The 21,969-nt window shown below is 62.6% G+C and overlaps 1 protein-coding gene across 1 annotated transcript in view; it reads left to right on the forward strand.

Annotated features, from left to right (window-relative positions):
* The window catches only part of NPHS1 (NPHS1 adhesion molecule, nephrin), a 41,646-nt gene that overhangs the window by 12,449 nt on the left and 7,228 nt on the right, over positions 1–21,969 (forward strand). The window contains 11 exon segments of the mRNA XM_069882760.1: positions 1,665–1,786; positions 3,769–3,934; positions 5,502–5,659; positions 7,088–7,224; positions 9,164–9,287; positions 11,228–11,402; positions 13,283–13,344; positions 13,346–13,443; positions 15,974–16,146; positions 18,043–18,183; positions 20,153–20,274. Of these exon segments, the coding sequence (XP_069738861.1) occupies positions 1,665–1,786; positions 3,769–3,934; positions 5,502–5,659; positions 7,088–7,224; positions 9,164–9,287; positions 11,228–11,402; positions 13,283–13,344; positions 13,346–13,443; positions 15,974–16,146; positions 18,043–18,183; positions 20,153–20,274 (1,478 nt within the window).

Here is a 21,969-nt window from a genome sequence, read left to right on the forward strand (position 1 = left end):
GTATACCCTAGTGCCCTCCCAGTATCCCCAAGTGCCTTCCCAGTAACTCCCAGTGTCTCCAAGTATCCCCAAGCGCCCTCCCAGTAACTCCCAGTACCTCCCAGTATACCCTAGTGCCCTCCTAGTATCCCCTAGTGCCTTCCCAGTAACTCCCAGTAACCCCCAGTGCCCTCCCAGTATCCCCTAGTGCCTTCCCAGTAACTCCCAGTATCCCCCAGTGCCTCCAAGTATCCCCAAGCGCCCTCCCAGTACCTCCCAGTATACCCTAGAATCCCCCAGTGCACTCCCAGTACCTCCCAGTATCCCCCAGTGCCCTCCCAGTATCCCCAAGCACCCTCCCAGTAACTCCCAGTACCTCCCAGTATCCCCTAGTGCCCTCCTAGTATCCCCCAGTGCCCTCCCAGTACCTCCCAGTATCCCCCAGTGCCCTCCCAGTATCCCCAAGCGCCCTCCCAGTAACTCCCAGTACCTCCCAGTATCCCCCAGTGCCCTCCCAGTATCCCCTAGTGCCTTCCCAGTAACTCCCAGTGCCCTCCCACTAATTCCCAGTATCCCCTAGTGCCCTCCCAGTATCCCCAAATGCCCTCCCAGTAACTCCCAGTATCCCCCAGTGCCTCCAGGTATCCCCAAGCACCCTCCCAGTAACTCCCAGTACCTCCCAGTATCCCCCAGTGCCCTCCCAGTATCCCCCAGTGCCCTCCCAGTATCCCCAAGCGCCCTCCCAGTAACTCCCAGTACCTCCCAGTATCCCCTAGTTCCCTCCCAGTATCCCCAGGTACCTTCCCAGTAACTCCCAGTATCCCCCAGTGCCTCCAAGTACCCCCAAGTGCCCTCCCAGTAACTCCCAGTACCTCCCAGTATCCCCTAGTGCCCTCCCAGTATCCTCCAGCGCCCTCCCAGTAACTCCCAGTGCCTCCCAGTATACCCTAGTGCCCTCCCAGTATCCCCCAGTGCCCTCCCAGTGCCCTCCCACTAATTCCCAGTAACCCCTAGTGCCCTCCCAGTACCTCCCAGTATCCCCCAGTGCCCTCCCACTAATTCCCAGTATCCCCAAGCGCCCTCCCAGTAACTCCCAGTACCTCCCAGTAACTCCTAGTGCCTTCCCAGTAACTCCCAGTAACCCCTAGTGCACTCCCAGTACCTCCCAGTATCCCCCAGTGCCCCCCCAGTCCTCTCCAGTGCCCCCCAAGTCCCTCCCAGTGCCCTCCCAGTCCCTCCCAGTCTCCCCCAGTCCCCACTGGGAGGCACTGGGCTCTCCCAGTGGCAGCCGGGAGCTCCTCCCAGTCTAACCAGTTGCTCCCAGTTCCCTCCAAGTTCCCTCCCAGTACCTCCCAGTACCTCCCAGTGCCCCCCAGTGCCCCCCAGTCCCCCCCAGTCCCCCTCCTACAGGCACTGGGCTCTCCCAGTGCCTCCCAGTGGCCACTGGGAGCTCCTCCCAGTCTAACCAGTTGCTCCCAGTTCCCTTCAGGTTCCCTCCCAGTCCCTCCCAGTACCTCCCAGTCCCCTCCCAGTCCATCCCAGTCCCTCCCAGTCCCCCCAGTGCCCTCCCAGCATCCCCTAGTTCCCCTCCAGTCCCTCCCAGTCTCCCCCAGTCCCCACTGGGAGGCACTGGGCTCTCCCAGTGGCGGCCGGGGGCCCCTCCCAGTCTAACCAGTTGCTCCCAGTTGCTCCCAGTTCGCCCAGCATCGAGGGGCTGGAGTCGCCGCAGGTGCGGGCGGGGGAGACCCTGCGGCTGCTCTGCCTCGTGCGGGGGGGGAACCCCCCTCCCAGTCTGCACTGGGACAAGGTACTGGGAGCACTGGGAAGGACTGGGAGCGGGCACTGGGGGCACTGGGAGGGGGCACTGGGGGTACTGGGAGGGAGCGGGGGCACTGGGAAGGACTGGGAGGGACTGGGAGGGGGCACTGGGAGGTGCCAGGAGGGATTGGGAGTACTGGGATGGGGAACTGGGAGGGACTGGGGAGACTGGGAGGGACGGGGAGCACTGGGATGGGGCACTGGGAGCACTGGGAGAGACTGGGAGGGACTGGGAGCACTGGGAGGGACTGGGAGGGGGCACTGGGAGCACTGGGAGGGACTGGGAGTGTTGGGATGGGGCACTGGGAGGCACTGGGAGCACTGAGAGGGACTGGGAGCACTGGGATGGGGCACTGGGAGGTAGTGGGAGGCACTGGGAGGTACTGGGAGGGACTGGGAGCGCTGGCATAGGGTACTGGGAAGCACTGGGAGCATTGGAAGGGGGTACTGGGAGGTACTGGGTGGCACTGGGAGATACTGGGAGGTACTGGGAGCACTGGGAGCACTGGGATGGGATACCAGGAGGTACTGGGAGCACTGGGATGGGGCACTGGGAGGCACTGGGAGCACTGGGAGCGCTGGGATGGGGCACTGGGAGGTACTGGGAGCACTGGGATTGGGTACTGGGATGGGGTACTGGGAGCACTGGGATGGGGTACTGGGAGGCACTGGGAGCGCTGGGAGGGACTGGGAGCACTGGGATGGGGCACTGGGAGGTACTGGGAGCACTGGGAGTGCTGGCATAGGGTACTGGGAAGCACTGGGAGCATTGGAAGGGGGTACTGGGAGGTACTGGGTGGCACTGGGAGATACTGGGAGGTACTGGGAGCACTGGGATGGGGTACTGGGAGGCACTGGGAGCACTGGGAGGGACTGGGAGCACTGGGATGGGGCACTGGGAGGTACTGGGAGCACTGGGAGGTACTGGGAGCACTGGGACTGCTGGCATAGGGTACTGGGAAGCACGGGGAGCATTGGAATGCGGTACTGGGAGGCACTGGGAGGAACTGGGAGATACTGGGAGGTACTGGGAGCACTGGCAGCACTGGGATGGGATACCAGGAGGCACTGGGAACACTGGGATGGGGTACTGGGAGGTACTGGGAGCACTGGGAGGTACTGGGAGCACTGGGAGCACTGGGATCGGGTACTGGGAGCACTGGGATCGGGTACTGGGAGGCACTGGGAGCACTGGGATGGGGTACTGGGAGGCACTGGGAGCACTGAGAGGGACTGGGAGCACTGGGATGGGGCACTGGGAGGTACTGGGAGCACTGGGAGCACTGGGATTGGGTACTGGGATGGGGCACTGGGAGCACTGGGAGGGACTGGGAGCACTGGGAGCGCTGGCATAGGGTACTGGGAAGCACTGGGAGCATTGGAATGCGGTACTGGGAGGTACTGGGAGGCACTGGGAGATACTGGGAGGTACTGGGAGCACTGGGATGGGGTACTGGGAGAACTGGGAGGTACTGGGAGCGCTGGGATGGGGTACCAGGAGGTACTGGGAGCACTGGGATGGGGTACTGGGAGCACTGGGATGGGATACCAGGAGGTACTGGGAGCACTGGGATGGGGTACTGGGAGCACTGGGATGGGGCACTGGGAGGCACTGGCAGCACTGAGAGGGACTGGGAGCACTGGGATGGGGCACTGGGACGTACTGGGAGGCACTGGGAGGTACTGGGAGCACTGGGAGCGCTGGCATAGGGTACTGGGAAGCACTGGGAACACTGGGATGGGGTACTGGGAGGTACTGGGAGCACTGGGAGAACTGGGAGAACTGGGAGGTACTGGGAGCACTGGGATGGGATACGAGGAGGTACTGGGAGCACTGGGATGGGGCACTGGGAGGCACTGGGAGCACTGGGAGCGCTGGCATAGGGTACTGGGAAGCACTGGGAGCATTGGAAGGGCGTACTGGGAGGCACTGGGAGGCACTGGTTTGAACTGGGTTCCCCCCCCCCGCAGGACGGGACCCCCCTGCCCGTGCCCTGGGTGGGGGCGGGGCCCCAGACCAGTAGCTTACTGGTTTTACTGGTGGGGCCGGGGGACGACGGGGTCACCCTGAGGTGCAGCGTCCGCAGCCCCCGGCCCCCCCCCAGCCCCAGCGCCAGCGTCACCCTCCGCGTCACCTGTGAGACTGGGAGCACTGGGAGCCACTGGGAGGGACTGGGAGGGGATTGAGGGGCACTGGGAGGGGACTGGGGGGCACTGGGAGGGACTGGGAGGGGATTGGGGGGCACTGGGAGGGGATTGGGGGGCACTGGGAGGGACTGGGAGGGGATTGGGGGTAACTGGGAGGGACTGGGAGACCAGGACGGGGACACTGGGAGGCACTGGGAGGGACTGGGATGGACTGGAAGGAACTGGGAGGGGAGTGGGGGGCACTGGGAGGGACTGGGAGGAACTGGGAGGGGAGTGGGGGGCACTGGGAGGGACTGGGAGGGACTGGGAGGGGAGTGGGGGGCACTGGGAGGGACTGGGAGGAGACTGGGGGGCACTGGGAGGGCACTGGTCTATACTGGTCAGTACTGGTTTGTCCTGAACCCCATACTGGGAGCTATACTGGTCTGTACTGGTTCCTACTGGTCTGGACTCATCTATAGTAGCTAGTACTAGTATGCATACTGGTCCATACTGGTCGATACTGGGCTTCCATACTGGGAACTGGGAGCCCTATGGGCTATACTGGTCTGTACTGGTTTGTACTGGTCAGTATTGGTTTATACTGGTTCTTGTTGGTCAGTACTGGTTAGTACTAGTTTCTACTGGTTTATACTGGGTCTTACTGGTCCAGACTCACTGGAACTGTGTGCTCTACTGGGTGGCTATACTGGTCTGCACTGGTTCCTACTGGTCAGTACTGGTTGATACTGGTTCTTACTGGTTTTCACTGGTTTATATGAGGTTTTCTTAGGTTTTAATGGTTTTTAGTGGTTTGTATTGCTTACTATTGGTCTATACTGGTTTTTACTGGTCTGTACTGGTTCAGACTCACTGGCACTGCGTGTTCTATAGGGTAGTCATACCAGCCTGTACTGGTTTGTACTGGTCAGTATTAATTTATACTGGTTTTTACTGGTTTATATGGGTTCCTATTAGTTTCAAGCGGCTTTTAGTGGTTTATACTGGTTATTACTGGTCTATACTGGTTTTTACTGGTGTGTACTGGTTCAGACTCACTGGCACTGTGTGTTCTATAGGGTAGCCATACTGGCAGTATTAGCTTATACTGGTTTTTACTGGTTTCTACTGGGTTATACGGGTTCCTACCATTTTCTACTGGTTTCTAATGGTTTATATTGGTTATTACTGGTCTATACTGGTTTTTACTGGTTTGCACTGGTTCAGGTTCACTGACAGTGTGTGTTCTATAGGATAGCTATACTGGTCTGTACTGGTTTGTATTGCTTAGTATTAGTTTATACTGGTTCTTACTGGTTTTTACTGGTTTATATGGGTTCCGACTACTTTCTAGTGGTTTTTAGTGATCTACATTCCTTATTACTGGTCTATACTGGTTTTTACTGGTCTGTACTGGTTCAGTCTCACTTATATTGTGTGTCCTATAAAGTAAATATACTGGTCTGCACTGGTTTCTACTGGTCAGTGTAAGTTTATACTGGTTCTTATGGGCTTATACTGGTTTCTACTGGTCAGTACTGGTCTATACTGGTTCATACTGGTTTGTACTGGTGCAGACCCCCCCTCCGAGGTGCGGATCGCGGGGACGGCGGCCGTGGCCGAGAACGGGACGGTGGTGCTGACGTGCACCAGTGCTCCCAGTAACCCCCCAGTTCGGCTGCGCTGGTGGCTGGGGGGGAGGGAGCTGGAGGCCAGTGACGGCGGCAGCGCCCAGGTGGGAACTGGGAGCACTGGGAGGGACTGGGAGGGACTGGGAGTGCAGGGAGGGGGCACTGGGAGCACTGGGAGGGAGGGGAGGGAGCACTGGGAGCACTGGGAGTGCAGGGAGGGGGCACTGGGAGCACTGGGAGGGAGGGGAGAGGGCACTGGGAGCACTGGGAGGGACTGGGAGCACTGGTTGTCGCCTCCCCAGTCCCTCCCAGTCCCCCACAATCCTCTCCCAGTCCATCCCAGTCCCTCCCAGTCCCCTCATTCAGGGCTCCCAGTCTCTCCCAGTCCATCCCAATCTCCTCCCAGTCCATCCCAGTATCCCCCAGTCCTCTCCCGGTGACCCTGAATCCTCTCCCAGTCCCCTCCCAGTCCCCCCCAATTCCCTCCCAGTGCCCCATATCCTCTCCCAGTCCCTCCCAGTCCCTCCCAGTCCCTCCCAGTCCCCTCCCAGTCCCTCCCAGTCCCTCCCAGTCCCCTCCCAGTCCCCTCCCAGTGCCTCCCAGTCCCTCCCAGTCCCCTCTAATCCCATCCCAGTGCCTCCCAGTCCGCTTCCAGTGACCCTAAATCCCCACCCAGTCCCCTCCCAGTCCCTCCCAGTCCCCTCCCAGTCCCTCCCAGTCCCTCCCAGTCCCCTCCCAGTCCCTCCCAGTCCCCTCCCAGTCCCTCCCAGTCCCCTCCCAGTCCCCTCCCAGTCCCCTCCCAGTCCCTCCCAGTCCCCCCCAACCCCCTCCCAGTCCCTCCCAGTCCCTCCCAGTCCCTCCCAGTCCCCTCCCAGTCCCCTCCCAGTCCCCCCTAATCCCCTCCCAGTCCCCTCCAATCCCCTCCCAGTCCCTCCCAGTCCCTCCCAGTCCCTCCCAGTCCCTCCCAGTCCCCCCCAGTGCCCTCCCAGTCCCCTCCCAGTCCCTCCCAGTCCCCTCCCAGTCCCCTCCCAGTCCCCCCCAACCCCCTCCAGTCCCTCCCAGTCCCTCCCAGTCCCTCCCAGTCCCTCCCAGTCCCTCCCAGTCCCCTCCCAGTCCCCCCTAATCCCCTCCCAGTCCCCTCCAATCCCCTCCCAGTCCCTCCCAGTCCCTCCCAGTCCCTCCCAGTCCCCCCCAGTGCCCTCCCAGTCCCCTCCCAGTCCCTCCCAGTCCCCTCCCAGTCCCCCCCAGTCCCCCCCAGTCCCTCCCAGTCCCCTCCCAGTCCCCTCCCAGTCCCCTCCCAGTCCCCTCCCAGTCCCCTCCCAGTCCCCTCCCAGTCCCTCCCAGTCCCCTCCCAGTCCCTCCCAGTGCCCCCCAGTGCCCCCCAGTGCCCTCCCAGTCCCCTCCCAGTCCCTCCCAGTCCCTCCCAGTTCCCCTTCCCCTCTACCCCTCCCCCTCCCACCCCTCCTTTCCCACGTGACCCTCCCCCCACCCCCCCCCCCCCACGTGACCCCCGCCCCGGTCACGTGCGGCAGGCGGAGGGGCGGGGCTGGGTCACGTGGTCGAACGTGACGCTGCGCGGGAGGCGGGAGGAGCACGGGAAGAGCCTCGAGTGCGAAGCCGAGAGCCCCGGGGGGACCCGCAGCGCCGGGCTCCCAGTCAGCGTCACCCGTGAGACTGGGGGGGGCTGGGGGGGGCTGGGGGGGGGACTGGGGGGGACTGGGAGGGGACTGGGAGGGACTGGGAGGGGACTGGGAGGGACTGGGAGAGCGCTGGGGGGGGACTGGGGGGGACTGGGAGGGACTGGGAGGGGACTGGGAGGGACTGGGAGGGACTGGGAGGGACTGGGAGGGGACTGGGAGGGACTGGGAGGGACTGGGAGGGGACTGGGAGGGACTGGGAGGGACTGGGAGAGCGCTGGGGGGGACTGGGGGGGACTGGGAGGGACTGGGAGGGGACTGGGAGGGACTGGGAGGGACTGGGAGGGGACTGGAGGGACTGGGAGGGACTGGGAGGGGACTGGGAGGGACTGGGAGGGGACTGGGAGGGGACTGGGAGGGACTGGGAGGGACTGGGGGGGACTGGGAGGGACTGGGGGGGACTGGGGAGGGACTGGGAGGGACTGGGAGGGGACTGGGAGGGACTGGGGGGGACTGGGAGGGACTGGGAGGGGACTGGGAGGGACTGGGAGGGACTGGGAGGGGACTGGGAGGGACTGGGAGGGGACTGGGAGGGGACTGGGAGGGGGACTGGGAGGGGACTGGAGGGGACTGGGAGGGGACTGGGAGGGGACTGGGAGGGAACTGGGGGGGATGGGAGGGGACTGGGAGGGACTGGGAGGGGACTGGGAGGGGACTGGGAGGGACTGGGAGGGACTGGGAGGGACTGGGAGGGACTGGGAGGGACTGGGAGGGACTGGGAGGGGACTGGGAGGGACTGGGAGGGGACTGGGAGGGACTGGGAGGGGACTGGGAGGGACTGGGAGGGGACTGGGAGGGGACTGGAGGGACTGGGAGGGACTGGGAGGGACTGGGAGGGGACTGGGAGGGACTGGGAGGGACTGGGAGGGGACTGGGAGGGACTGGGGGGGGACTGGGAGGGGACTGGGAGGGGACTGGGGGGGACTGGGAGGGACTGGGAGGGACTGGGGGGGACTGGGAGGGACTGGGAGGGGACTGGGAGGGACTGGGAGGGACTGGGGGGGACTGGGAGGGACTGGGAGGGGACTGGGAGGGGGACTGGGAGGGGACTGGGAGGGACTGGGAGGGACTGGGAGGGGACTGGGAGGGGATTAGGGGGACTGGGAGGGTATTAGGGGGGACTGGGAGGGACTGGGAGGGGACTGGGAGGGGATTAGGGGGGACTGGGAGGGACTGGGAGGGGATTGAAGGGGACTGGGAGGCACTGGGAGGGACTGGGAGGAGATTGGAGGGGATTGGGAATCCTGGTAGCCCAGAATAAGGAAACTGGAGGGGACTGGGGGATACTGGGATGGACTGGGAGGGGATTCTGGGTCACTGGAATGGACTGGGAGGGACTGGGAGAGGGTATGGGGCACTGGGAAGGGACTGGGAGGGCACTGGGATGGACTGGGAGGGGACTGGGAAGGACTGGGAGGGCACTGGGATGGACTGGGAGGGGACTGGGAAGGACTGGGATGGACTGGGAGGCTAGAATGATGGAACTGGGATGGACTGGGAGGGAACTGGGAGGCACTGGGATGGTTTGGGAGTCACTGGTGCTTACTGGGAGGCACTGGAGGGGTTACTGGGAGCCACTGGTTCTTACTGGAGCTACTGGTGGTCACTGGGGGGGTCTCCATCCTCCCCACCCCCCTCACTGGGGGTACGGGGGGGGTTATAGGGTTGCACTGGGTGCTTACTGGTGCATACTGGAGCTACTGGTTCTTACTGGTGCTTACTGGGAGCTACTGGGGGGGTCTCCATCATTGCTTCCCCCCCCCCCGTGGTCACTGGGGGGGGGTCTCCATCCATCCCCCCTTCCCCACTGGGGGCACAGGGGGGGGTTCTAGGGTTGCACTGGGTGCTTACTGGTGCAAACTGGGAGTTACTGGTCCTTACTGGGAGGGTCTGTGTGCCCCCCCCCCAGACCCCCCCCCAGGCCCTCTGGCTCGAGCCCCTCCCCCCCGGCCCCCCCCTCCGCGCGGGGGGGCGGCTGCGGCTCCGCTGTCTGGCCCGGGGGGGGCACCCCCCCCCCCGCCTCGCCTGGACCAAGGTGGGGCTCCCAGTATATCCCAGTTCATCCCAGTTCATCCCAGTAACACCCCCCCCGGTCCCTCCTGCTGCTCTCAGGCCCCTCCCAGTCCCTCCCAGTCCCTCCCAGTTGCCCCCTTCTGTGTTCCCAGTCCCTCCAGTCCATCCCAGTTCATCCCAGTAACACCCCCCCCGGTCCCTCCTGCTGCTCTCAGGCCCCTCCCAGTCCCTCCCAGTCCCTCCCAGTTGCCCCCTTCTGTGTTCCCAGTCCCTCCCAGTCCATCCCAGTTCATCCCAGTAACACCCCCCCCGGTCCCTCCTGCTGCTCTCAGGCCCCTCCCAGTCCCTCCCAGTTGCCCCCTTCTGTGTTCCCAGTCCCTCCCAGTCCCTCCCAGTCCCCTCCCAGTCCCTCCCAGTTCCCCCTTCTGTGCTCCCAGTCCCTCCCAGTCCCTCCCAGTTGCCCCATTCTGTGCTCCCAGTCCCTCCCAGTCCCCTCCCAGTCCCTCCAGTCCTCCCAGTCCCCTCCCAGTCCCCTCCCAGTCCCCTCCCAGTCCCTCGCCAGTCCCTCCCAGTCCCCTCCCAATCCCCTCCCAGTCCCTCCCCAGTCCCCTCCAGTCCCTCCCAGTCCCCTCCCAGTCCCCTCCCAGTCCCCTCCCAGTCCCTCCCAGTCCCCTCCCAGTCCCCTCCCAGTCCCCTCCCAGTCCCTCCCAGTCCCTCCCAGTCCCTCCCAGTCCCTCCCAGTCCCTCCCAGTCCCCTCCAATCCCCTCCCAGTCCCTCCCAGTCCCTCCCAGTCCCTCCCAGTCCCCTCCCAGTCCCCTCCCAATCCCCTCCCAGTCCCTCCCAGTCCCTCCAGTCCCTCCCAGTCCCCCTCCCAGTCCCTCCCAGTCCCTCCCAGTCCCCTCCCAGTCCCTCCCAGTCCCCTCCCAGTCCCTCCCAGTCCCCTCCCAATCCCCTCCCAATCCCCTCCCAGTCCCCTCCCAGTCCCTCCCAGTCCCTCCCAGTCCCCTCCCAGTCCCCTCCCAGTCCCTCCCAGTCCCCTCCCAGTCCCCTCCCAATCCCCTCCCAATCCCCTCCCAGTCCCTCCCAGTCCCTCCCAGTCCCTCCCAGTCCCCTCCCAGTCCCTCCCAGTCCCCTCCCAGTCCCCTCCCAGTCCCCTCCCAGTCCCCTCCCAGTCCCTCCCAGTCCCTCCCAGTCCCTCCCAGTCCCTCCCAGTCCCCTCCCAGTCCCTCCCAGTCCCTCCCAGTCCCCTCCCAGTCCCTCCCAGTCCCTCCCAGTCCCTCCCAGTCCCCTCCCAATCCCCTCCCAGTCCCTCCAGTCCCCTCCCAGTCCCTCCCAGTCCCTCCCAGTCCCTCCCAGTCCCTCCCAGTCCCTCCCAGTCCCCTCCCAGTCCCTCCCAGTCCCCTCCCAGTCCCTCCCAGTCCCCTCCCAGTCCCTCCCAGTCCCCTCCCAGTCCCTCCCAGTCCCCTCCCAGTCCCCTCCCAGTCCCTCCCAGTCCCTCCCAGTCCCTCCCAGTCCCCTCCCAGTCCCTCCCAGTCCCCTCCCAGTCCCCTCCCAGTCCCTCCCAGTCCCTCCCAGTCCCTCCCAGTCCCTCCCAGTCCCTCCCAGTCCCCTCCCAGTCCCCTCCCAGTCCCTCCCAGTCCCTCCCAGTCCCCTCCCAGTCCCTCCCAGTCCCCTCCCAGTCCCTCCCAGTCCCCTCCCAGTCCCTCCCAGTCCCTCCCAGTCCAGCCCAGTCCCCTCCCAGTCCCCTCCCAGTCCCCTCCCAGTCCCTCCCAGTCCCCTCCCAGTCCCCTCCCAGTCCCTCCCAGTCCCTCCCAGTCCCCTCCCAGTCCCTCCCAGTCCCCTCCCAGTCCCTCCCAGTCCCCTCCCAGTCCCTCCCAGTCCCTCCCAGTCCCCTCCCAGTCCCCTCCCAGTCCCTCCCAGTCCCTCCCAGTCCCTCTCTTTCACCACCCCCCCCCACCCAGGACGGTCGCCCCGTGCGGGACGGCCGCCAGGCCTCGTTAGCCGAGGGCTCGTTAACCTCCCGGGAGCTGCTGGTGACGCTGACGCCGAGCGACAACGGAGCCACCTACGGCTGCGAAGCCACCGGGGACCCTCGGGGGGACCCGCCCCGAGCCCAGACCCGTCTCCGCGTCCTCTGTGAGTGGCTACTGGGAGCCACTGGGGGGCTACTGGGAGCCCCGGGGGGGCTACTGGGAGCCACGGGGCTACTGGGAGCCACTGGTAACCCCGGGGGCCACAGGGTTGAGGTGCTTATGGGGTCCCTGTGGTCATAGGGGGAGTGGCTAGTGGTCTCAGGGGTTGGTAGCCACGGATTTGTGGTCATTGGGGGAGTGGCTAGTGGCCACAGGGGTTGGTAGCCACGGATTTGGGGTCATAGGGGGAGTGGCTAGTGGCCTCAGGGGTTGGTAGCCACGGATTTGGGGTCATAGGGGGAGTGGCTAGTGGCCTCAGGGGTTGGTAGCCACAGATTTGGGGTCATTGGGTGAGTGGCTAGTGGTCTGGGGGGTTGGTAGCCACGGATTTGGGGTCATAGGGGGAGTGGCTAGTGGCCTCAGGGGTTGGTAGCCACGGATTTGGGGTCATAGGGGGAGTGGCTAGTGGCGTCAGGGGTTGGTAGCCACGGATTTGGGGTCATAGGGGGAGTGGCTAGTGGCCTCAGGGGTTGGTAGCCACGGATTTGGGGTCATAGGGGGAGTGGCTAGTGGCTTCGGGGGTTGGTAGCCACGGATTTGGGGTCATAGGGGGAGTGGCTAGTGGCCTCGGGGGTTGGTAGCCACGGATTTGGGGTCATAGGGTGAGTGGCTAGTGGCCTCAGGGGTTGGTAGCCATGGATTTAGGGTCATAGGAGGAGTGGCTAGTGGCCTCAGGGGTTGGTAGCCACGGATTTTGGGTCATAGGTGGAGTGGCTAGTGGCCTCGGGGGTTAGTAGCCATGGATTTGGGGCCATAGGGGGAGTGGCTAGTGGCCTCAGGGGTTGGTAGCCATGGATTTGGGGTCATTGGGTGAGTGGCTAGTGGTCTCAGGGGTTGGTAGCCATGGATTTATGGCCATAGGGTGAGTGGCTAGTGGCCACAGGGGTTGGTAGCCACGGATTTGGGGTCATAGGGGGAGTGGCTAGTGGCCTCAGGGGTTGGTAGCCACAGGGTTGAGATCCTTATGGGGTCCTGGTGTGCATAGGGGGAGTGGCTAGTGGCCTCAGGGCTTGGTAGCCACGGATTTGGGGTCATTGGATGCGTGGCTAGTGGCCTCAGGGGTTGGTAGCCATGGATTTGGGGTCATAGGGGGCGTGGCTAGTGGCCTGGGGGGTTGGTAGCCACGGATTTAGGGTCATAGGGGGAGTGGCTAGTGGCCTCAGGGGTTGGTAGCCACGGATTTGGGGTCATTGAGTGAGTGGCTAGTGGCCTCGGGGTTTGGTAACCACAGATTTGTGGTCATTGGGTGGGTGGCTAGTGGCCTGGGGGGTTGGTAGCCACGGATTTAGGGTCATAGGGGGAGTGGCTAGTGGCCTCAGGGGTTGGTAGCCACGGATTTGGGGTCATTGAGTGAGTGGTTAGTGGCCTCGGGGGTTGGTAGCCACGGATTTGGGGTCATAGGGGGAGTGGCTAGTGGCCTCAGGGGTTGGTAGCCACGGATTTGGGGTCATAGGGGGAGTGGCTAGTGGCCTCAGGGGTTGGTAGCCACGGATTTGGGGTCATAGGGGGAGTGGCTAGTGGCCTCAGGGGTTGGTAGCCACGGATTTGGGGTCATAGGGGGAGTGGCTAGTGGCCTCAAGGGTTGGTAGCCACGGATTTGGGGTCATAGGGGGAGTGGCTAGTGGCTTCGGGGGTTGGTAGCCACGGATTTGGGGGTTTTATGGGTTCCTGTGGCCATAGGGGGAGTGGCTAGTGGCCTCAAGGCTTGGTAGCCACAGGATTTGAGGCCCTTACGGGGTCCTGGTGGCCTCGGGTGACCCTCGAGTGACCGCAGAGGGTGGTGGCTCCTGGTTGGAGGCGGTCCCGAGGCCTTGGTGGCCACAGGGGCCCTCACGGTGGCCCCGGTGGCTACAGTCCCCCCGCAGTCGGTAGCCATCTCGCTGTCCCCCCCGCGTCCCCCGCCCTGGGGACACCTTGGTCCTCACCTGCCTGGCCGGGAGCTCCAACCCCGTCCCCTCCCTCCGGTGGCACCGACGGGGTCACCCGTAAGTGACACACCCCCCCCCCCCCGGTGGCCACCAAGTCCTCCTCGGTGGCTACCAAGTCCCTTAGATGCTCCTAGGAGCCCCTAGACGTCCCCAACCCCCCAAGATGTCCCCAATGACCACTTAGATGACCTCTAGGTGTCCTCCTGATGTCCCCAATGACCCCCTAGATGTCCCCAACCCCCTCCGGCTGTCCCCAATGACCCCTTAGATGACCCCAATGACCCCTTAGACGACCCCAATGACCCCTCGATGACCCCTCAGTGTCCCCTTGATGTCCCCAAGACCCCCCAGATGTCCCCAACGACCCCAGATGTCCCCAATGATCCCCTAGATGACCCCTTAGATGTCCCCAATGATCCTTAGGTGACCCCTAGGTGTCCCCATTGACCCCTTAGATGACCCCCTAGATGTCCCCAATGACCCCTTGATGACCCCTCAATGTCCCCAAGACCCCCCTAGATGACCCCAATGACCTCTCAATGACCCCTCAGTGTCCCCCTGATGTCCCCAATGACCCCCTAGATGTCCCCAACCCCCCCAGATGTCCCCAAGGACGCCCTAGATGTCCCCAATGACCCCTTAGATGACCCCAATGACCCCTCGATGACCTCTCAATGTCCCCAAGACTCCCCTAGATGTCCCCAACGACCCCTTAGATGACCCCACTGACCCTGAGATGTCCCCAATGACCCCTCGATGACCCCTTGATGTCCCCAAGACCCCCCTAGATGTCCCCAATGACCCCTTAGATGACCCCACTGACCCCTAGATGTCCCCAATGACCCCTCGATGACCCCTTGATGTCCCCAAGACCCCCCTAGATGTCCCCAATGACCCCTTAGATGACCCCACTGACCCCTAGATGTCCCCAATGACCCCTAGATGACCCCTAGATGTCCCCAATGATCCCTTAGATGACCCCAATGACCTCTCAATGACCTCTCGGTGTTCCCCTGATGTCCCCAATGACCCCCTAGATGACCCCAATGACCTCTAGATGACCCCTAGATGTTTCCAAGACCCCTAGATGACCCCTAGATGTCCCCAATGACCCCCTAGATGACCCCGATGACCCCTCGGTGTCCCCCTGATGTCCCCAATGACCCCCGAGATGACCCCAATGACCTCTAGATGACCCCTAGATGTCTGCAAGACCCCTAGATGACCCCTAGATGTTCCCAATGATCCCTTAGATGACCTTGATGACCCCTCGGTGTCCCCCGATGTCCCCAATGACCCCCTAGATGTCCTCAGTGATCCCTTAGATGACCCCTAGATGTCCCCAACGACCCCTTAGATGACCCCACTGACCCCTAGATGTCCTCAATGACCCCGTAGATGTCCCCAACCCCCCGCAGATGTCCCCAAGGACCCTGAGATGTCCTCAATGACCCCTCGATGACCCCTTGATGTCCCCAAGACCCCCCTAGATGTCCCCAATGACCCCTTAGATGACCCCACTGACCCCTAGATGTCCCCAATGACCCCTTAGATGATCCCGATGACCCCTCGGTGTCCCCCTGATGTCCCCAATGACCCCTCAATGTCCCCAAGACCCCCCTAGATGACCCCAATGACCTCTCAATGACCCCTCAGTGTCCCCCTGATGTCCCCAATGACCCCCTAGATGTCCCCAACCCCCCCAAGATGTCCCCAAGGACCCCCTAGATGTCCCCAATGACTCCTTAGATGACCCCAATGACCCCTCGATAACCCCTCAATGTCCCCAAGACCCCCCTAGATGTCCCCAATGACCCCTTAGATGACGCCACTGACCCCTAGATGTCCTCAATGACCCCGTAGATGTCCCCAAGACCCCTCTAGATGTCCCCAATGACCCCTCAATGTCCCCAATGACCCCCAGATGTCCCCAATGACCCCTTAGATGACCCCACTGACCCCAGATGTCCCCAAGACCCCTCCAGATGTCCCCAATGACCCCTTAGATGTCCCCAATGACCCCTTAGATGATCCCAATGACCCCTTAGACGACCCCAATGACCCCTCGATGACCCCTCAGTGTCCCCTTGATGTCCCCAATGACCCCAGATGTCCCCAATGACCCCCTAGATGTCCTCAATGATCCCTTAGATGACCCCTAGATGTCCCCAATGACCCCTAGATGACCCCTAGATGTCCCCAATGACTCCTTAGACGACCTCAATGACCCCTCGATGACCTCTCAGTGTCCCCTTGATGTCCCCAAGACCCCCCAGATGTCCTCAATGACCCCCTAGATGACCCCTTATATGTCCTCAATGATCCCTAGATGACCCCCTAGATGTCCCCAACCCCCCCGATGTCCCCAATGACCCCTTAGATGACCCCAATGACCCCTCGGTGTCCCCCTGATGTCCCCAATGACCCCTTAGATGACCCCAATGACCTCTCAATGACCCCTCGGTGTCCCCCTGATGTCCCCAATGACCCCTGGATGTCCCCTACCCCCCCCAAGATGTCCCCAATGACCCCCAGATGTCCCCAATGACCCCTTAGATGACCCCACTGACCCCGGGTGTCCCCCCAGGGTGGCCGGGGAGCCCCTGTCCCCTGTCCCCTCGGCTCACTCCGGGGTGACCGCCGGGTCCCTCCTGCGGCTCCCGGTGACCCTCGGGGACCACGGGGACCTGGTCACCTGCGAGGCCACCAGCCCCGGCCTGGGGGTGACGGTCAGCGCCCAGCACACCCTCCTGCTGCGGCGTGAGTGCCACTGGGAGGGGACTGGGGGCCACTGGGAGGGACTGGGAGGGACTGGGAGGGACTGGGAGGGGACTGGGAGGGGATTGGGAGGGGACTGGGAGGGACTGGGAGGGGACTGGGAGGGGACTGGGAGGGGACTGGGAGGGACTGAGAGGGACTGGGAGGGACTGGGAGGGACTGGGAGGGGACTGGGAGGGACTGGGAGGGGACTGGGAGGGGACTGGGAGGGACTGGGAGGGACTGGGGGGGACTGGGAGGGACTGGGAGGGGACTGGGAGGGGATTGGGGGGCACTGGGAGGCACTGGGAGGGACTGGGAGGGGATTGGAGGGGACTGGGAGGGACTGGGAGGGGATTGGAGGGGACTGGGTGTTACTGGGAGGCACTGGGAGCTACTGGTTTGGCTCTTTTGGGTTACTGGGGGTTACTGGAGTCACTGGAGTTACTGGGAGGCACTGGGAGTTACTGGTTTGGCTCTTTTGGCTTACTGGGGGTTACTGGGAGGCACTGGAGCTACTGGTTCGGTTCTTTTGGGTTACTGGGGTTCTACTGGGAGTCACTGGGAGTTACTGGGAGGCACTGGGAGCTACTGGTTTGGCTCTTTGGGGTTACTGGGAGTTACTGGTTCGGGGTCTCGGGGTTGCGGGGGGTCCCCGGTGGGTAACTGGTGGTTACTGGTGGTTACTGGTGCCAGACGCGCCCCAGTTCGAGGGGGGGGGGAGGGGAGGTGGTGGTGCGGGAGCACGAGGGCGTCGAGCTGCCCCCTCGGGGTCCGCGCCCACCCCCCCCTCGAGAGCTGCAACTGGAGCCTCGGCGGCCCGCCCCCTGCTCCCCGGTCAGCACTGGGAGGGGACTGGGAGGGACTGGGAGGGGATTAGGGGGGATTGGGAGGGGATTGGGGGGCACTGGGAGGGGATTGGGGGGGACTGGGAGGGGCTGGGAGGCGATTAGAGGGCACTGGGAGGGGTCTGGGAGGTACTGGAAGGGGATTGAGGGATACTGGGAGGGGATTGGGGGGCACTGGGAGGCACTGGGAGGGGATTGGGGGACACTGGGAGGGACTGGGAGGGGATTAGGGGGCACTGGGAGGCATTGGGAGGGGATTGGGGGACACTGGGAGGCACTGGGAGTGGACTGGGAGGCACTGGGAGTGGGTAAGGGTCACTGGAGGCACTGGGAGGGACTGGGAACCGATTAGGTGTCACTGGGAGGCACTGGGAAGGGATTGGGAGGGAATTAGGGGACACTGGGAGGGGACTGGGGGGACTGGGAGGGGATTAGGAGGCACTGGGAGGGACTGGGAGGGGATTAGGGGGCACTGGGAGGGGATTAGGGGGCACTGGGAGGGGTCTGGGAGGTACTGGGAGGGGATTGAGGGATATTGGGGGGCACTGGGAGGGACTGGGAGGGGATTGAGGGGCACTGGGAGGCGATTGGGGGGCACTGGGAGGGGATTGGGGGGGACTGGGAGGGACTGGGAGGGGATTAGTGGGCACTGGGAGGGGTCTGGGAGGTACTGGGAGGGGATAGAGGGATACTGGGAGGCACTGGGAGGGGATTGGGGGACACTGGGAGGGACTGGGAGGGGATTAGGGGACACTGGGAGGGGACTGGGAGGGACTGGGAGGGGACTGGGAGGGACTGGGAGGGAACTGGGAGGGGACTGGGAGGGGACTGGGAGGGGACTGGGGGGGACTGGGAGGGGACTGGGAGGCACTGGGTGGGGATTATGGGGCACTGGGAGTGAACTGGGGGGCACTGGGAGGGCACTGGGAGGAGTCTGGGGAGACGCTGGGTGCATCCCTCGGTGTTGCTGGTCCGGACTGGTCTGTACTGGTCCATACTGGTCCATACTGGTCCATACTGGTCCATACTGGTCTGTACTGGTGCGTGGCAGGCGCCTCCCCCCGGCTGCGCGTGGGCCCCGGGCCGGCCCTGGCCATCGGCAACGTGTCCCGCGGCGACGCCGGCACCTACGGGCTGAGCTGCCGCAACCCTGAAGGGGTTAACCACACCAGCCTCCGCCTCCGAGTGCTCTGTGAGACCTATAGGCGCCTATAGGGACCTATGGAGACTATAGGGACTCATAGGGAACCATAGAGACCATAGGGACCCATAGACCCTGAAGGGGTTAACCACACCAGCCTCCGCCTCCGAGTGCTCTGTGAGACCTATAGGGGCCTATAGAGACCTATAGAGACCATAGGGGCCCATAGGGAACCATAGAGACTCATAGGGAACCATAGAGATTCATAGGGAGCCATAGAGACCATAGGGAGCCATAGATCCTGAAGGGGTTAACCACACCTGCCTCCGCCTCCGAGTGCTCTATGAGACCTATAGGCGCCTATAGGGACCTATGGAGACCATAGGGGCCCATAGGGAACCATAGAGACCCATAGAGACTCATAGGAAACCATAGAGACCATAGGCAGCCATAGAGACCATAGGGATCCGTAGATCCTGAAAGGGTTAACCACACCAGCCTCCGCCTCCGAGTGCTCTGTGAGACCTATAGGGACCTATAGAGACCATAGGGACCCATAGAGACCCATAGAGACTTATAGGGAACCATAGAGACTCATAGGGAGCCATAGAAACCATAGGGAGCCATAGACCCTGAAGGGGTTAACCACACCTGCCTCCGCCTCCGAGTGCTCTATGAGACCTATAGGGGCCTATAGGGACCTATAGAGACTATAGGGACCCATAGGGAACCATAGAGACCCATAGAGACTCATAGGGACCCATAGAGACTCATAGGGAGCCATAGAGACCATAGGGAGCCATAGACCCTGAAGGGGTTAACCACACCTGCCTCCGCCTCCGAGTGCTCTATGAGACCTATAGGCGCCTATAGGGACCTATGGAGACCATAGGGGCCCATAGGGAACCATAGAGACCCATAGAGACTCATAGGAAACCATAGAGACCATAGGCAGCCATAGAGACCATAGGGATCCATAGACCCTGAAGGGGTTAACCACACCAGCCTCCGCCTCCGAGTGCTCTATGAGACCTATAGGCGCCTATAGGGACCTATGGAGACCATAGGGGCCCATAGGGAACCATAGAGACCCATAGAGACTCATAGGAAACCATAGAGACCATAGGCAGCCATAGAGACCATAGGGATCCATAGATCCTGAAGGGGTTAACCACACCAGCCTCCGCCTCCGAGTGCTCTGTGAGACCTATAGGTGCCTATAGGGACCTATAGAGACCATAGGGGCCCATAGGGAACCATAGAGACCCGTAGAGACTCACAGGGAACCATAGAGAGCCATAGGCAGCCATAGAGACCATAGGGAGCCATAGACCCTGAAGGGGTTAACCACACCAGCCTCTGCCTGCGCGTCCTCTGTGAGACCTATAGGGGCCTATAGGGACCTATAGAGACTATAGGGGCCCATAGGGAACCATAGAGACCCATAGAGACTCATAGGGAACCATAGAGACTCATAGGGAGCCATAGAGACCATAGGGAGCCATAGACCCTGAAGGGGTTAACCACACCAGCCTCTGCCTGCTCGTCCTCTGTGAGACCTATAGGGGCCTATAGGGACCTATAGAGACTATAGAGGCCATAGGGAACCATAGGGGACCATAGGGAGCCATAGAGACCGCATAGGAATCTATAGGGAACCGTAGTGCCCATAGAGACCCATAGGGACCCATAAAGCCCATAGGGAGCCACAGGGACCTATAGGGCCCCATAGGGAATCATGGGGCCCCATAGAGACCCATACAGAGCCATAGAGACCCCATAGAGAGCCCATAGGGACCCATAGACCCTATAGAGACCCCATGGAGACCTGTAGTGCCTGTAGGGAGTCATAGGGCCCCATAGAGCCCACAAGGAGCCATAGGGACCCATAGGGAGCCACATGGTACGGGGTATGGGACCCATAGGGACTCATGGGGAGCCATAGCGACCGATAGACCCCATAGAGGCCCCATAGGGACCTATAGGCCCCCTAAGCTGCCCCCCTTGCCCCCCCCCCCAGACCCGCCGTCGATCGTTTGGGCTCCCGACCCCGTGGTGGTTGACGAGGGCGGCGCCGCCGAGCTGCTGTGCCGGGTCGAGGGGAACCCCCTGCCCCCCAACTGCCTGCGCTGGGCGCGCCTGGTGAGGCCCTAGGGGGCGCTATAGGGGCTCTATGGGGCTCTATGGGGTCTCAATGGGGTCTCTGTGGGGTCTCTATGGGTTCTCTATGGGGTCTCTGTGGGGTCTCTGTGGGGTCTCTGTGGGGGCTCTGTGGGGGCTCTATGGGGTCTCTGTGGGGTCTCTGTGGGGTCTCTATGGGGTCTCTATGGGTCTCTGTGGAGGCTCTATGGGGTCTCTATGGGGTCTCTATGGGGTCTCTGTGGGGTCTCTATGGGTTCTCTATGGGGTCTCTGTGGGGTCTCTGTGGGGTCTCTGTGGGGGCTCTGTGGGGGCTCTATGGGGTCTCTATGGGGTCTCTATGGGGTCTCTATGGGTCTCTGTGGAGGCTCTATGGGGTCTCTATGGGGTCTCTATGGGGCTCTATGGGGTCTCTGTGGGGTCTCTATGGGGTCTCTATGGGTCTCTATGGGTTCTCTATGGGGTCTCTGTGGGGTCTCTGTGGGTTCTCTATGGGTCTCTATGGGTTCTCTATGGGTTCTCTATGGGTCTCTATGGGTTCTCTATGGGGTCTCTGTGGGGTCTCTATGGGGTCTCTATGGGGCTCTATGGGTCTCTATGGGGTCTCTATGGGGTCTCTGTGGGGTCTCTGTGGGGTCTCTATGGGGTCTCTATGGGCTCTATGGGGTCTATGGGGTCTCTATGGGTCTTTGTGGGGTCTCTATGGGGTCTCTGTGGGGTCTCTGTGGGGTCTCTATGGGGTCTCTATGGGGTCTCTATGGGTCTCTGTGGGGTCTCTATGGGGTCTCTGTGGGGTCTCTGTGGGGTCTCTATGGGGTCTCTATGGGCTCTATGGGGTCTATGGGGTCTCTATGGGTCTTTGTGGGGTCTCTATGGGGTCTCTGTGGGGTCTCTGTGGGGTCTCTATGGGGTCTCTATGGGGTCTCTATGGGTCTCTGTGGGGTCTCTATGGGGTCTCTGTGGGGTCTTTGTGGGGTCTCTATGGGGTCTCTGTGGGGTCTCTGTGGGGTCTCTATGGGGTCTCTATGGGGCTCTATGGGGTCTCTGTGGGGTCTCTGTGGGGTCTCTGTGGGGTCTCTATGGGGTCTCTGTGGGGTCTCTATGGGGTCTCTATGGGGTCTCTGTGGGGTCTCTGTGGGTCTCTATGGGTCTCTATGGGGTCTCTGTGGGGTCTCTGTGGGGTCTCTATGGGGTCTCTATGGGGTCTCTATGGGGTCTCTGTGGGGTCTCTATGGGGTCTCTATGGGTCTCTGTGGGGTCTCTATGGGGTCTCTGTGGGGTCTCTGTGGGGTCTCTATGGGGTCTGTGGGGTCTCTGTGGGGTCTCTATGGGGTCTCTGTGGGGTCTCTGTGGGGTCTCTATGGGGTCTCTATGGGGTCTGTGGGGTCTCTATGGGGTCTCTATGGGGTCTCTGTGGGGTCTCTGTGGGGTCTCTATAGGGTCTCTGTGGGGTCTCTGTGGGGTCTCTATGGGGTCTCTGTGGGGTCTCTATGGGGTCTCTATGGGTCTCTGTGGGGTCTCTATGGGGTCTCTATGGGGCTCTATGGGGTCTCTGTGGGGTCTCTGTGGGGTCTCTGTGGGGTCTCTATGGGGTCTCTGTGGGGTCTCTGTGGGGTCTCTATGGGGTCTCTGTGGGGTCTCTATGGGGTCTCTGTGGGGTCTCTGTGGGGTCTCTATGGGGGCTCTATGGGGTCTATG

Source organism: Phaenicophaeus curvirostris, unplaced genomic scaffold, assembly GCF_032191515.1.
Source record: "Phaenicophaeus curvirostris isolate KB17595 unplaced genomic scaffold, BPBGC_Pcur_1.0 scaffold_320, whole genome shotgun sequence".
NCBI classification, from domain to species: Eukaryota; Metazoa; Chordata; class Aves; order Cuculiformes; family Cuculidae; genus Phaenicophaeus; species Phaenicophaeus curvirostris.